Source organism: Sinocyclocheilus grahami, unplaced genomic scaffold, assembly GCF_001515645.1.
Source record: "Sinocyclocheilus grahami isolate Dianchi unplaced genomic scaffold, SAMN03320097.WGS_v1.1 scaffold90.1, whole genome shotgun sequence".
In the NCBI taxonomy this organism is placed as follows: Eukaryota; Metazoa; Chordata; class Actinopteri; order Cypriniformes; family Cyprinidae; genus Sinocyclocheilus; species Sinocyclocheilus grahami.
The window spans coordinates 207895-225179 of record NW_015505269.1 but is presented as its reverse complement, the minus strand read 5'-3'; the positions used below and the strand labels follow the sequence as shown (position 1 = coordinate 225179).

At 36.2% G+C, this 17285-nt stretch overlaps 2 protein-coding genes across 3 annotated transcripts in view; both read left to right on the top strand.

Moving 5' to 3' along the window:
• The first annotated feature begins 275 nt into the window (after positions 1-275).
• On the top strand, positions 276-10707 carry LOC107587130 (DNA helicase B-like). 2 transcript variants are annotated; one of them, XM_016274774.1, is made up of 13 exons: positions 276-548; positions 1448-1801; positions 2066-2283; positions 2388-3443; positions 6801-6978; positions 7117-7258; positions 7433-7569; positions 8061-8145; positions 8244-8303; positions 8456-8687; positions 8866-9021; positions 9114-9743; positions 10156-10707. In XM_016274774.1, exons 1-13 carry the CDS (start codon positions 308-310, stop codon positions 10282-10284), a joined length of 3618 nt encoding a protein of 1205 aa, XP_016130260.1. In that variant the 5' UTR covers positions 276-307; the 3' UTR covers positions 10285-10707. The 2 variants fall into 2 exon arrangements, with proteins under 2 accessions (XP_016130260.1, XP_016130259.1); XM_016274773.1 differs by lacking the exons at positions 276-548; positions 1448-1801; positions 2066-2283; positions 2388-3443 and adding exons at positions 4710-4923; positions 5028-6083.
• Positions 10708-11963: 1256 nt separating this feature from the next.
• Positions 11964-17285, top strand: part of LOC107587132 (deoxyribose-phosphate aldolase-like) — a 6490-nt gene continuing 1168 nt past the window's right edge. Inside the window, exons 1-6 of the mRNA XM_016274777.1 lie at positions 11964-12105; positions 12606-12703; positions 12782-12929; positions 13818-13913; positions 14037-14171; positions 14369-14497. Coding sequence (XP_016130263.1) covers positions 12075-12105; positions 12606-12703; positions 12782-12929; positions 13818-13913; positions 14037-14171; positions 14369-14497 — 637 coding nt within the window. The 5' untranslated portion in view covers positions 11964-12074. The remainder of the gene's footprint in view (positions 12106-12605; positions 12704-12781; positions 12930-13817; positions 13914-14036; positions 14172-14368; positions 14498-17285) is intronic.

Genomic DNA, 17285 nt, shown 5'->3' with positions numbered 1-17285 from the left:
TGATAATAATTACATATATAATTATTAGTTTAATATAGGCTTATTTTGTTTTTGTTAACCTTTTTTTAAATAATATTATACAATACGTTTTGCATGCAACTAATAAATAAAAATGAAATTAAAATTTTCCTCTACTCTTATAAATGCATTTCAGTTTTTTAATAATATGCCTGACACTTCTGTTTATTTTTGACTTGTTAGTTTAGTGATTCCATTGACAGGAAGCTGCAAGTAAACTGATCGGACTTTTATTTTGGCGGAATGCGATTTGGGTATTGTTGACCGTTTACAGTCACGAGTCAAGAAAATGAGCCGCGAACTGTCGAAATCTTCAAACATGGCGCTGCAAAGTCCCTCCGCTGGATTAAAAACCATAACTGGTTACATTTTACCAGAACGTCACGCTGTACACTCAAACCAAGAAGATGTTTCAGAAAGTGAAGATGAAGAAGAGGAAGCACAGCCTGAGTTTCTGGACATGAAAGAGATGGATTCGGTTTCATCTGGGGGAAACATGTTTAAATCTTCCGTGCTAGCGTCAAAAGAAGGTAAAACAACACATTTACTAACAAACATTTGTTATCCTTTGCTTGTGTATTTGTTTAATGATCACAAGGTGAGAAAAGGAAACAGTGTTTGCAACAGTATCACACTTAACAAGTAAACATAGCTGTGGATAGAAAATACATCAAATGTTTTTTACAGTTTGCTTTGCTAGTCAGGTAAACATGTTTACGTTTTACACGGTTGCAGGTAACATAGAAACCATGTTTATATTTCGCATTGTAATAAGAAACAAAGTATCCATGTTTACATATGCCGTTTTCTATGAGGTAAATTGGGGGTAAAAGTATTCATCATAAAACATATTAAATGTTATACTTTTTGTATTTCATAATGTATTTCCCCGTGGACTGTTATCTTCTTGTATGACTTTTTTTTTCACTTTCAAACATGTTTGCTTGCTTTGTAATTTTCCTCTTAAATTGCAATTGTAATTTCTTAAATTGTAAAACAATTTTATTTAAAAGCTCTCCGTTTTTATATTTTGAATAACCTGTGAACACCAAAATAAGCATGGCACATCACAGACCTGCAAGTAGTGATAGATCTGTTTATTATTTACTTTGTTACAGGTATCCTACTGTACAATCTACCTGTTACAAGAAAACGTAATCATATGTAAAGGTTACGTAGTTACAAAGAAGCCTGTTTACAGTTTTCACTGTTAAAATGAATCTTATTTACAGATAATGTTGTTATAAAAAACGTTTAGTACAATTCACACTGTTATGTCTAAATTCAGTTCAAATCAACTTGTCATTTTATCTCTCTTCTTCAAGATAAGTAAAGCTTATTTGTACTTGTATTATTTTTGTTTATATTCATATAGTATTTGCTTAGGGACCAAAAGGCCTCATGCTTGTCTTATCATCTTCTTTTGCAGTGCCATTCATGGCCGGTAATAAGACGTATCGGGTTGATGGCCGTTTTCCCCTCCATGATCCCTGGTGGGAGGTTACCTGTACAATTCGCCAAGGCCGGCACAAAAATTATGTCAAAGGCTTCCCCTCCTACAGACTCCGCACTGATCTGGGAACAGAGGGCCGGTCACTTGTGTCTCTCTTTCTTAAAGCATGTAGGGCAGAACCTGACTTTGTTAACCTGTTTATGGAGTGGTTGCCCAACGACAGACATGTGGAGCCTGTCAATGTGCTGGACATCCTGCAGGATTTTGAAGATTCATCTCCTGAGAATAAAGCTGTAGCTGAACAGCTCAAGTCAAATGTCAATCGCTCAGGTTGGAAATGTATACCATGTTTACTTCTATAATTTGTATGACACGTAAAGGGATTTTTGTTAGAATATTCAATTTTGCAACAATTCAAAACACGTTTTGTCGTAAAACAAAGACACAGAAGACCCTGGGGACAGCCAGACCTGAAGTAACTTCCTAGAGCTTAATCTGATGCCTGAACCTTAAATATACACTTCTGCATGCATAATGAATATGAAAAAGTGATACTGAAATCATAATCACATCCCTGTTCTTTAAACAAAACAGCGGCTTGGACACACATGAGAGTTGCCAGCTTGTACCCTGAAATCATGAAATACTTACCAACATTGCTGCCAGGCCAGTTTCTAGACATAATAAACAAAGGAAGGCTGGAACACATGCCAGAAACTTCTGAACGAGATGATTCTACTACACAAGAACAAGTATTGGCCAAACTTGAGGAGCTCATTAAAACTGATGTATGGAAGCTGGGCTTCAATTATGTAAGATGGCTACTCTGGTTGTTAGGTTTTAAATCTTAAGCTTACTTTATTTCCTGCATTATTTAGTATGGTTTATATGAATATTTATCAAACTTTTTCAACAGATCATGTTTAAGGAATTACATCTGGTCCGGTGTGAAGCACAAATGGAGGCCTTCAAGCTCTGTCATTTATTTTGGAGTATCCCAGTGCTGCAACGTAATGCCTTGGTGTTGTATACAGAACTGAAAAGACACTGCAGAGCCACTGGTAGCACATACGCCGACCGGGAGCTGCTGGAGAAGAAGATATCGAATGAGACGGGACATCTGGGTGCCTGGGAAGCTTTACGTTTTCTTGTGGAGCAGGGGGTGCTTAAAAGAGAAGGTGACAGGGTGGCACTTCGGAACCTCTTCGGCTACGAGAAAGGCATTGCCGAATGCTTGAGAGGCCTGGTTGAGGGAGACCCCTGGAAGATCCACTTGGATGTGAGAGAGGTTCTTCGCGAAGCTCAACTTGATAGACTAAGGGTGAAGGCCCGTGAAAAACACAGTTTGACTCATTCAAGGAAATCTAAGGCTGACGCAAAAACGTCAGTCTCAGAAGCACAAAATGACATTGTTCAGGAGGTTAAGGTTGAGCAGATGGATCTTGCTTTTCCCCAGCCTGGTACTTCAAGCGTGATCCACCACAATGGAGAAATGACAACATGTGATTCTCCTAAGTCCTATGAAATTACAAAGCTCACCATTAAAGAGGAACGTGTATCTTCAGACTCAGACTCCTCAAATGACTCCACTTACTTCGACATTGATCCCTCAACTATAGAGTTAGACCCTGATCAAGTGCGAGCAGCAGAAATGATGTGCGCCAACCCAGTGACCGTGATCAGTGGGAAGGGTGGTTGTGGGAAGACCACAGTGGTCAGCCTGGTGTTTAAGGCGGCCATGGAGCGACAGACAAGTGACAGAGAAGAGGTGCTGAAGGCCTGTGAGGACTTTCAGAATGACTCTCAGGGGTCCAGTAATGGACTGCTGTCAGATGTTCACGAGGAGAAAAAAGATAATGAAGGTAGTGACAGTGATGAAAAGCCTGAAGAGGTTCTCCTCACTGCTCCTACAGGAAGAGCTGCTTCACTTCTTACCAAGAGAACCGGTTTCACTGCTTATACTATGCACCAGGTATAGTCTGCGTAACCTAACATAACTTTACATTACATATCATTTCCTAATATAACCTTACATAACTTAAAAATTTAAAATTACATAAAAACATAGAGTAAAAAAAATTTAATAACAACTTTACATGGCTTAAACAATAGATTACATTACATTTCAAATCTTACACTTCTGCAACATAACATTTGATAACATAGTGTTACATAAAAAATTGTACACTACATAACAATATACACAAATTAACATATATTTACACTACATAACATGTCATAACAACTTTACATACAACTTTGTATTTCACAGCTGCATAACATTTTAACAATGTTACATGTCTTAAACTTTAAATTAATTACATAAAATGTCATAATGTAGTAATAATAATATAACTTTACTAACTTAAACATAACAACTTTACATTACATAGTATTTCACAGCATTAATAACTTTACATTACATATCATTTCCTAATATAACCTTACATAACTTAAAAATTTAAAATTACATAAAAACATACACAAGATACAATTTAATAACAACTTTACATGGCTTAAACAATAGATTACATTACATTTCAAATCTTACACTTCTGCAACATAACATTTGATAACATAGTGTTACATAAAAAATTGTACACTACATAACAATATACACAAATTAACATATATTTACACTACATAACATGTCATAACAACTTTACATACAACTTTGTATTTCACAGCTGCATAACATTTTAACAATGTTACATGTCTTAAACTTTACATTAATTACATAAAATGTCATAATGTAGTAATAATAATAATAATATAACTTTACTAACTTAAACATAACAACTTTACATTACATAGTATTTCACAGCATTATATGATTTATAGATAATTTCAGAACTTAATGTTAATTATTGTATTACATTTGTTTTTACAGTGGAACATTGCATTTCATAACATAATGTTACATATACATAACATTACACTACATAATATTTCATGAAATTACATGATTTAAACAACATAACTTTAGAATACATTTCATACATCACACTTGTACAAGGTTTATCAATGGTTAATGCACTTTTGCTGTTTTCAGTTGCTATAAATACCTTGTATTAGTTACGTGTATTACACAAAAATCCCCTTTCTTTTAGGTTTTATGGAGTTTCATGAACACAAAAAAAGATCCAGGTGGAAATCCTCAGGCATGGAAGTTCTCGAAGGTGCAGGTGCTGGTGGTCGACGAGGGAAGCTTGGTGTCTGTTCAGAACAAAACAGCGGCTTGGACACACATGAGAGTTGCCAGCTTGTACCCTGAAATCATGAAATACTTACCAACATTGCTGCCAGGCCAGTTTCTAGACATAATAAACAAAGGAAGGCTGGAACACATGCCAGAAACTTCTGAACGAGATGATTCTACTACACAAGAACAAGTATTGGCCAAACTTGAGGAGCTCATTAAAACTGATGTATGGAAGCTGGGCTTCAATTATGTAAGATGGCTACTCTGGTTGTTAGGTTTTAAATCTTAAGCTTACTTTATTTCCTGCATTATTTAGTATGGTTTATATGAATATTTATCAAACTTTTTCAACAGATCATGTTTAAGGAATTACATCTGGTCCGGTGTGAAGCACAAATGGAGGCCTTCAAGCTCTGTCATTTATTTTGGAGTATCCCAGTGCTGCAACGTAATGCCTTGGTGTTGTATACAGAACTGAAAAGACACTGCAGAGCCACTGGTAGCACATACGCCGACCGGGAGCTGCTGGAGAAGAAGATATCGAATGAGACGGGACATCTGGGTGCCTGGGAAGCTTTACGTTTTCTTGTGGAGCAGGGGGTGCTTAAAAGAGAAGGTGACAGGGTGGCACTTCGGAACCTCTTCGGCTACGAGAAAGGCATTGCCGAATGCTTGAGAGGCCTGGTTGAGGGAGACCCCTGGAAGATCCACTTGGATGTGAGAGAGGTTCTTCGCGAAGCTCAACTTGATAGACTAAGGGTGAAGGCCCGTGAAAAACACAGTTTGACTCATTCAAGGAAATCTAAGGCTGACGCAAAAACGTCAGTCTCAGAAGCACAAAATGACATTGTTCAGGAGGTTAAGGTTGAGCAGATGGATCTTGCTTTTCCCCAGCCTGGTACTTCAAGCGTGATCCACCACAATGGAGAAATGACAACATGTGATTCTCCTAAGTCCTATGAAATTACAAAGCTCACCATTAAAGAGGAACGTGTATCTTCAGACTCAGACTCCTCAAATGACTCCACTTACTTCGACATTGATCCCTCAACTATAGAGTTAGACCCTGATCAAGTGCGAGCAGCAGAAATGATGTGCGCCAACCCAGTGACCGTGATCAGTGGGAAGGGTGGTTGTGGGAAGACCACAGTGGTCAGCCTGGTGTTTAAGGCGGCCATGGAGCGACAGACAAGTGACAGAGAAGAGGTGCTGAAGGCCTGTGAGGACTTTCAGAATGACTCTCAGGGGTCCAGTAATGGACTGCTGTCAGATGTTCACGAGGAGAAAAAAGATAATGAAGGTAGTGACAGTGATGAAAAGCCTGAAGAGGTTCTCCTCACTGCTCCTACAGGAAGAGCTGCTTCACTTCTTACCAAGAGAACCGGTTTCACTGCTTATACTATGCACCAGGTATAGTCTGCGTAACCTAACATAACTTTACATTACATATCATTTCCTAATATAACCTTACATAACTTAAAAATTTAAAATTACATAAAAACATACACAAGATACAATTTAATAACAACTTTACATGGCTTAAACAATAGATTACATTACATTTCAAATCTTACACTTCTGCAACATAACATTTGATAACATAGTGTTACATAAAAAATTGTACACTACATAACAATATACACAAATTAACATATATTTACACTACATAACATGTCATAACAACTTTACATACAACTTTGTATTTCACAGCTGCATAACATTTTAACAATGTTACATGTCTTAAACTTTAAATTAATTACATAAAATGTCATAATGTAGTAATAATAATATAACTTTACTAACTTAAACATAACAACTTTACATTACATAGTATTTCACAGCATTAAATGATTTATAGATAATTTCAGAACTTAATGTTAATTATTGTATTACATTTGTTTTTACAGTGGAACATTGCATTTCATAACATAATGTTACATATACATAACATTACACTACATAATATTTCATGAAATTACATGATTTAAACAACATAACTTTAGAATACATTTCATACATCACACTTGTACAAGGTTTATCAATGGTTAATGCACTTTTGCTGTTTTCAGTTGCTATAAATACCTTGTATTAGTTACGTGTATTACGCAAAAATCCCCTTTCTTTTAGGTTTTATGGAGTTTCATGAACACAAAAAAAGATCCAAGTGGAAATCCTCAGGCATGGAAGTTCTCGAAGGTGCAGGTGCTGGTGGTCGACGAGGGGAGCTTGGTGTCTGTTCAGATCCTTCACTCTATTCTCAGCATGCTTACCAAACACGCAGAACTCCAGAAGTTCATCCTTTTGGGTAAAGGCATATTGCATGCATAATATTTTCTTATTTAGGGCTTTTTTGAAATGTATTTTATTGGCAACATTATTCTACAGCTTAAGTAACTTCCTGTATTACTATTAAACCAACAAAAACATTTATTTGTGTCTGCAGGAGATGTGAGACAGTTGCCCAGCATTGAGCCTGGAAACACACTGTACGATCTGTTTGAAGGTCTCCGGAAGGTCCGGTGGGCTATTGAGATGCGGACCAACCATCGTGCCGAGTCTGAGCTCATCGTCAGAAACGCTGGACTGTGAGCAGATAGTTTGTATTCTTAAATGTTTTATGGGGTTATATAAATTTATACAAACTTCCTCATTTTAGTTCCTTTGTGGTTTGCAGACTGTTGTGTGTGTGTATGTGTGTTTATCTAATATGGACTCAAACATTTATTAATTATACTGTTGTTATTTCCATAAACTTTCAGCATCTCAGAGATGGGTAAAAAAACATATTACAGTCCTCTGGAGTTTGATGCCACTGTAAACATGATGAGACCCTCCAAAGTGCCATCTGACAAAAGGTTCATTTTTGTCAAAATCTGTGGTGAAAATGATAGATTTGGTAAGTGAGCAGTTATGAAATATGTGAACATTTTGGATGTTTTTTTTAGTGCATTTATTCTTTTTATTACACTTTGTTATTATTAGCTGGAACTGTAGGATGATGTGTGGTATTTACACTGTGACTGTGCCTCAGAAGCACATCAATTGCTCATGCAGTAAAGGTGTGAACCTGATGGCCCATACAATCAGAATAACAAAAGAAACACACTTGGATCACATTTTGGTTCCTGTATGTCTAGCATATTGCAGGTTTTCAATGGATAGTTCCTGAAAATACACTTCCTGTCATCTGTGACCCATTCGACACCTTGGGTTGAGATCAATCAATCAATCCAGAAGCTACACAGCCATCTTCAATACATTTCACTCCCCACAAGCACCTCAGTGCAACTTTATTGCAATTAGAACACATTCTAATACATTGTTGAAATGCCAAATGGGCAAAAAGGTCTGTATTTGAAGTTTATTTAATCATATTTTGCTGCATAGACCTCCAGGATGCCATTACATTCTTACTTAAGGAAGGTCCTGGACTGGAGGATCATAAATTGTCACAGTTTGTGGCTTTCAGGAGGTAAGACGGATTACTCTTTGTCACACTATGCTGAGATGACAGTCTTTTTTAGCAAATGTTGATCTTGAAGCTAAAATTGCTGTTCTTATTGTTCACAGGAAGGACTGCGAGTTGATCAATGAGCTTTGTTGCAAACATTATTCTCAACATATTACAAGGTGTGTAAATAGAAGAAATTAGATTTCTTACAACTAAATAAGTAGGACACTTTCTTTTTTTGTTAATATAAACATTTTAAATTTTCCACAGCTTTATAGGTTACATTTTTAGCAAATATTTTGGTGTTAATATTCAGTTTTATTCATTTCAGGACTTCCAAAAACAAATTGAACTTTCAACCAAATGATAAAGTCTGCTGCACTAAGAATGGCTACGTCACAGACCATGATAAGAAGAAAGAAGTGACTTCCTTTGATACTGCCAGAGCTGTACAAGATAGCGCTCGATCTTCCCATGATAATGCCGGAAATCAGACTCAAAATGTACAGACGAAAGAGAAGAAAGAGCGACTGTGCAATGGGGAAATTTTCTTCATTAAACATGTACTGATGTTTTATTTAGCAATTTATATATGTTTTCATTTAATAATCCCCAAATTCTTGCATGAGAAATAGAAAAAGTATTTTTATGTTTTTAAGTTCTAAATGCTTGGCTTTGAGTAAGCACATGAGTAATGATTGATTCATTTAACTTGCCATTGTTATTCTACATCAATCACAGGATGTGACTAAGGAGGATGAGGAAAAAGGACGTAAAATAATACGCTACCTGACACTAGATGATGACAATGGATGCGTGGTGACTTGTAGCTACAGGGAGCTACAGAGAGTGTGTAAACTGCGCCATGCTTGGGCAAGAACCATTCACACCTTTCAGGTACTGATCCTTTTTGTTCATTTATGGCCCCATTCACACGTGACATCAGCATTTGTCTCAGCTTCATGCAGCTTTTTGTTTTCTCACTTAAGGGCTCAGAGGCCGAAACTATTGTGTACGTTCTTGGAGACAGCAGTGCTCAAAACTGGCAGCACGTATACACTGCAGTAACACGTGGGCAGAAGCGTGTGTATGTGGTGGGTAGAGAGCATGATCTAGAAGGAGCCATCAAGAGATGGATCATCCCTCGTAACACACGATTGTGCCGCTTCGTCTCGAACGTAGTTTCCCAACAAGGTCCTGAAGACTCTTTGACTCAGTCTGCCTGCAGTCAGAATCAAGTAAAAACTCCTGTGAACCACGGTTTCGGCCCTTCACAGTCCACACCAGTGGCCTCGCAGACCCCTAGTTGCCACCACTCGAAGCTCTCCAGACCTTCATGTGTACGCCACCTCTATGAGGATGAAAATGAACGAAGCCATCAAACGTCCGATATCTCTTTACAAGATGATGTAGCATTCAGTCAAGCCTACTCTTGGTCGCCTATGGACAGTTGCTCTGAGCCAAGCAAAGTGCAGAATGAAAATGCATCCGAATTATCCAATCATGTTGAAAATGCATCATTGTTAGAAGCAGTCAGCTCTCCCTCGGATGAATACAGTAGGGGCTCTAAACGGTTCATTCCTGTGGACATCTGCTGCACACCAACTAAACAACCAAAGGTAACGGATGCACTAGAACATCTGGAAATGATTATGTAACTAAAAATTTACTAAATGTTTGATAGATGATCTCCGTAAGCTTTACTTGCCACATGCACATTGGTGCAAGGGCATTATAATTGTGCAATGATGAAGAAATATGTATTTACACAAATAAATGATAAATTAAATAAGATGCAGCAAAGCAATGAAATAAACAGAGCAAACAGTTGTCAATGTAATATCAAACACTCAATTGAATATGCAGAAATAATCATTTTAACGGGATGATGTGTCAGATCTTAAAAATTAATTGCCAGTTATTTTCTAAATGTGTAATATAGAATGTCCATGTGATATTATTGGAAATGTAAGTCCTATACTAAAGGTTTTTGGCTGAATGTGCATAACATTCTGTCATCTCCTCCTCCAGCAAACCACTTCAGAAGAGTCTCCGCTGGGCAGCTCAAGGCTGAAACTTCTGTCTATTACCAGTCCCAGCCCCAAATCCGGCAGGCAGCTCTTCCCAGACAATTCATCTTCTCACAGGGAACATCCTTAGCGTGGTCAGTGCCAAGACCAGACATGCCAAAGCTGGAAAGAAAGGTTTCCAGAAGATTTGGATGAGCATGAGTTAGCGTTTACATGATTAATTATGAGTAATTAGCTAATTTCACTCATGACTTCGGTTATCTAAAATAGTACTTTATTGTATAATAATAATCATAAGAAAAAGAATGCCAAGAATAGCTATATCCTATTATATATTGTGGCTCTGTGAAAGAAATGTGTGAGTTCCATTTGCTGTCAGACATCCTTAGAAAAGCATTATTCTTAAATCATATGTAACTAACAATTGTGTAAAAGAATGATAAACTCTGAAATCTGAAGTGCCATTCCTATTCAAGAAAATGTTATCGTATGTAGATTGGATTTGTAATTGAAGTCATAACTTGTCCTTGTTTATTACTGTCCTTTTAAAATACTTTTATATATTTATCTCATGTCTTACAGGATATATAGAAAAATAAACTCCCCTCAGTGTTTATATAATGTAAATCAGAGTTTCTATCTATTAGGGCCAGAGCAATGTTTCGATTCTAGACTGAAGAATTTAGGATGTCTTAACAACTGTTAGAATAATAATCATAAGAAAAAGAATGCCAAGAATAGCTATATCCTATTATATATTGTGGCTCTGTGAAAGAAATGTGTGAGTTCCATTTGCTGTCAGACATCCTTAGAAAAGCATTATTCTTAAATCATATGTAACTAACAATTGTGTAAAAGAATGATAAACTCTGAAATCTGAAGTGCCATTCCTATTCAAGAAAATGTTATCGTATGTAGATTGGATTTGTAATTGAAGTCATAACTTGTCCTTGTTTATTACTGTCCTTTTAAAATACTTTTATATATTTATCTCATGTCTTACAGGATATATATAAAAATAAAAAATAAACTCCCCTCAGTGTTTATATAATGTAAATCAGAGTTTCTATCTATTAGGGCCAGAGCAATGTTTCGATTCTAGACTGAAGAATTTAGGATGTCTTAACAACTGTTCTGGTGCACTTTAAAATCTCATTAAGGTTTGATTGGTCATTGTATTGTTGCCATAATTTCACTTTTTATTTAAAGCCTGAAGCATGTGACAGGCTTATTTCAAAAGCTCAGTATGACAGTTGTCTAACAATAAACCAGACTGAACAGTAGCATTTTTTGTTTGTTTGTTTATTCAAGTTCAAATGCATGCTTGATCTTTGTATATGAAACATTCATTTCATGTTTCGCATCTTGTCCTTTAAACTTCACTTCTTCTCATATATTTTGTATGTATTTAATATCTTTTGTCTTGAAAGTTAATTTCAAGCTGCATTGGGTAATTCATGGAAATATTTTACACTGAGTGTGAAAACAGCACATCAAGTACTTTATGTTATACTGATTTAAATATTTTTAGTATACTTATTTTAATGATGCATATTTTCGCATACAGGAAAGAGAATGTCAATGTCAGATACTCTCTTATCTGAGATTGACTCTTGTTTATTGACTTGTTTATTTAAAATAAGTAGACACATATATTATCTCTCTTCAAAAAGAAATCCCACTGCTCTAGTGTGATTTTGGAGTCTTCACTAGTAAAAAAAAAAAAAAAAACCGTCATCCTTTACGCCTTGCGTAGGTGTGAAATGATTGGCTGAAAGAGTTCTGCGGCGACGTATCAGTGGCGAGCAATCCCGGAAGACGTGTCGTATCGTTAAAGCTGTCTGTGCGCGTGCGGTGATACTACTTGCCAAATAACTCGATTATTTTCAATTCATTTCATTCAGTAATTTATTTTTCATCATGTCCGCTAGAAATCCAGGAATGGATCTTGGTGAGCTGTTTTTTTATTTAATTTTTTTATTTAATTATATCGTGTTATAATTTTCTCCAAACGAATCAAAGCTTTTACATGAATCTTACCGCTGCTTTTTCCACGTGATAGTGTGAGCATTATATTAAACGGGGCAGAAAACATAAAAATATTTTTTTTTATTTGTGTAAGTTGTGTAATTTTGTCTATACGTCTAACATTGAACATGTAAAGTGCAAAGTATATTCTTGGTGTTCTGTGTAGTTCATTTTTAACTCCATCTGACCAGTTATGAACTCCCAAATTCAACCTTCTGCTGGTCTTTGTAATTAATTTGAAGTCTTATTCTGAATTTCGTTCTTTCTTCCATATATACTGTGGATTTCAAACCATTTACAGCTGAAATGCACTTAATGAATCTCACATGACTTATGTGTCTCATGACTCACATTGAGAAGAGGGAAATAACAAGACAAAACTGACTTTAAAACCTCTTATTATTCATTCTTGCTTTATTTTAGATCTTGAATGGGTGTTGAAAGTCAGAGTCAACACTCAGGCTGTTCTTAAACGAGCTCAGCAGATCCAGGGAGGCAAAGTGGCTAAAAAACAGTGGCAGGTAAACAGTTTACTGTATTTCTGATTTTGCTTTATGTCAGCTCAAATACATCTTTATTGACCTGCATTGTTATTGTAGGCTGCCTGGCTGCTAAAGGCTGTCACGTGCATTGATCTGACAACACTCGCTGGTGACGATACACCTTCCAATGTCCATCGACTCTGTATGAAGGCCACACAGCCGATCCGTCATGATCTGCTGAAGAGCATGGACATGCACGACAAAGGTGCCTCTGTCTGGAGGATTGTTTCATATATCACATCATCCCTCTCTTGGTACACTTGAATAACTGATTCCACGTCTCTCTGTTATCTTCTGTTATTAAGATTGCAGTTTGCAATAATGAAAAACTATTTTTTTCCTTAAACGTAACTGAACATTAATTTAAAACCATTTAAACCTATTAAACAAATTACTGTTAGAAGCATTTTAGATCATAATAATGGATCAATTAATTCAGATATTTAGATCCCCATGCAGATTTACTAGAACTACATAGGTCAGCTTAATTACAAATAAAATCAGTCTTGAGAAACTCACTATAGTTGCAAAACGTTCTAATGGCAGTCGATGTTTCAGATTAAATTAATAAAACAATACCCTTTAAAAATTGATCAAAAGTGATCGTTGAGAGATTTGTAACGTTACAAAAGATTTCAGCTTCAATTAAATGTTGAAAAATAACTTTAAAAAAATAAAAGTTAAATATGGATGTAAATATATCTAGAGCAATTTGTATTTGTTATACTATTTAATTTTATTAATGTTATATCTTATATAATATACGTATATTATATTTGATATTGTATTTATGGTTGTCAGTATCAATAACATACGCTTGTCACTGTAGATCTGCCCACAAGTGGGAGACAAAGCTCTTTTCACAGAAGTTGATTGGCTGAAGAGATCAGTGACTGACAGTGAACAACTTCAATTCTACAGTTTGCTAAATAAAACAGTAGTATGCAACATAATAAACAGTAGACATTAACAGGACTTTTAAGCATTTTTCTTTATATGTTCATGCTGTATTTCTTTTTACAATTGTGTCTTTACATTAAATTCATTAGAATTTTCGTTGATTTGAACACTGTGTGTGTGCACATGATTTCAGGAATCACGACTGCAGCAGTCTGTGTGTACCCGTCACGGGTGGCTGATGCTGTGAAGTCTCTTAAAGCAGCCAACTCTAGTCTTCCTGTTGCATCTGGTAAGACGTTTGAAACTGCTTATCTTAAAACACGTTTCATTCCTTCTTCAAACATCTTCCCAGAGAGGGTGCAACTGCATTGTCTCACCCCATGGTCTCTTTTTCTCGTTCTCTTTGCTTCAGTGGCCACTGGTTTCCCTGCTGGACAAACGCCATTGAAGACCCGTCTTGAGGAGGTACAGATGGCCGTGGAGGATGGTGCTACAGAGATCGATATTGTCATAAACCGGACTTTGGCACTCACTGGGCAGTGGAGAGGTGTGTGTAACCAGAGCACTAAAGGAAATCAGATACCAAAAAACCCTCTTAAACAAGCCTGTTGCTCTTGGTTTACGCTGGTTTCTTTCAGACTGAGCAGCTGACATTGGCTATAACCATCAGTATGGTTTTCCTTAGTTCTAGTGTGATATTTTTTGAGCCAACAACTGGTTGAGAGTTCATTTTTGTCTCCTCAGCTCTCTACGATGAGATCCGACAGTTCAGAGAGGCCTGTGGAGACGCCCATATGAAGACCATCCTGGCAGTGGGAGAGCTGGGAACCTTCACAAACGTCTACAAGGCCAGTCTGGTGTCCATGATGGCGGGTGAGAACATTAAGCGTAGATATCAAAAGTGTAATTTAGTTTTAAATCGCAGAAATGGGATTTCTGTAGGAAACTGCTTGCAGTTGTGCAGCCTTGAACTTAGAAACCATTAAAAAAAGTCTATAAAGTCTAGATTATTTTACATTATCATTTTTAAGTCATTATCAAAGAAGGTTTTCAAACTGTTTACTTCTTAACAGGACGTTGATGTGAACAAAGGTGTCAAATATATCTCTGTGTCATGTCTCTTTCACTGTCTTGTACCATTGTACGTCATTGCCCTTCGAGCTTGATTTGCCTCAGTGGTATTAATAATCCTTATTGCAAAACATACGTAAATGTCAGAGGGCATGAATTATTATTTTTTAATAATTTATATAATTAAAATTATCGTTATTATTCATTCATTCTGTCAGTCAGTCGTTTCACATGACTTTGGACATTGTTATTATTATTTTTTTTTTTACATGTTTTTCAAATGTTAATAATAATAAATAATATTTTTATTATATAAATACTTAATTTTTTTTTTAGAAACAATAGGTTTATGTCAAACTGCTTGATAAGGTTTTCGTTTTAGGAATTAATTTAACGTTTAATTATTTTAATAATCCCCTCCCCCCAAATTATATCAGGACAGTTGTGACAACCTGATATTTTTCACTTTATGCCTTTCAAAAAAATATCAATATTAATTTTGGTTTTATGCATCGCATTTATATTTTTAATTACGGATTTAGTTATTATATAGTTATTAAACTATTTATTTATTTTAACATATGCAATTGCTATGTAACAAATTATTTAACCGTTTTAATTGTTTAAATTATCATTATCCATTATTGTGTAATTAAGGCTTCATTTTTTTTCTTGCAAAAATGTATTTATGTATTTATTTATATTTTATTCTTCCCTTTTGTCAGAAAAATGCACAAATATTGTTTGAGTACCTGAGCAGTAGTAACAGCATTCACCAGCAGGGACTAACTGCTCAAGCTAACCAGTTAAATCTGACCGCCTGGTATCAAAACTATAACAGCGATGCTTGCCTTAGCAAGATAGATTTTTTTGCCCACAGCGTGGCGCCATTGCTCATTCTTTCTGCGCTCTGCATCCAGATGTACAAACGCACGCACACACACAGAGCAGGCCAGCGACTGTATGCTTAAATAGCCATTGCACATTAAGCCGATTACTGTACCCAATTGTCAGCGGCTCTGATAGGGATCGTTATTAAAATGCATTGCTTTTGTCGCCGCGCTCATTCCTTAATCTCCCCTTGTTCCTATGAATTGCGTATGAGATTTCTGAAATTGAATGATAATTTCACCTATTAATCTGCGACGCCGGAGCTATTTTACTCCCACGCTCTCCGGCAGTGTCCCCCCGCTCCGCCGCAAATGAATAGCGCTTCATTACTGTCGGCCGCGTTTAATAACCGTTATCCATTATCGTGTAATTAAGACTCCCCAGAACGAATCTCAAGGATTATGTCAGTTTGAGGGAGAGGGTGAGCAATAGAGTGAAAGAGTGTCGGAAGAAAAGGGGTGGAAAAAAGAGTGGAAAAACACATAGAACGTATCTTTAATGAACTGGAAAATGTTCATCTTGTTCTGTGCGGTAATGAACAGTCATTAGACATGAGGAAAGGCAGGCGGGACTCGGGTGTGGGGGTTAGAGCTGGTCCACAGTTTGTGCTTCATCCATTAGAAGCGTCATTTTATCTTCTATTTTTATCGGAACGCTGATAACCCGTAATTGGCTATGAAGGAGAGGAAGGGAGAAATGAAAGCTCTTATTGATGAACGAGCGCACACCCTCTGCGCCCCGCCGACGGGACCATATGTTCTTGTCTAGCCTCCCCTGCCCTCGCGACTAATGTCCTGTCGGGGTGCAAAAATCTGACGCCTCTCCGAAGTGCTTGAATGGAGGTGTTAAAAATGTGCAGGACTTTCTATTTTCAGAGCTCGTTGGAGTGAACTTTGACCTGTCCGTCTGAACAAAACAAGTGTCAGATGGAAGTTTTGGGGGTTGTTAACGAAGTTATAATTAGAATGACTAACCGGTGTGACCTGGAGTATGCAGACGCATTCTGACAATTAAAAACATGCTGTTTTCATTGAAATCTTTCACTCTCTTTGCACTCATGTCAGTTTTTACAATCTTAATATAATTTTCAAGAAAAGTTTCAGCTTGATGAAAATATCGTGGTGTAATCTTCAAGTAAAAATCAATAGCTTATTTTCTTTACAACTTGAATACATGTGATTGTATGCATCTTAATGATTTTGTTCAAAAAGGTTTTTAAAAATAATCTTAAGGGGCAAAATTATTCACAGTATGGTTAGTTGCTAGATGTCATGTGGTGCGACTTGCAAAATACAATATTTACCTCAAAATATGAAAAATGACCTTAACAATACAATAAAAAAAAATCTACAATAAATGTTTTTTCTTCTCAGGATTTGAATTACTTAATTTTAATTTGCTTAGATAATTCATACAGTATTTGAATACTTGAACTTGAATACATGTGAGTATATTTCTTAACGATTATGTTCAAAAAAGGTTTTTAAAGGTATTTTTTTGAGGTCATATATTTCAAGGTAAATATTGTTTTTTGGGAGAGCCATCACACGACACTAACCATGTTGTGACAGATTCATAAAAGGTCAAATTATTTGATATTAAGACTTGTTGACCATTGTATGATTTTATTATATGCACACACATGCTTTGGATAAGCTTTTCTAATGATAATAATAATAATAATAATAATAGTAATTAT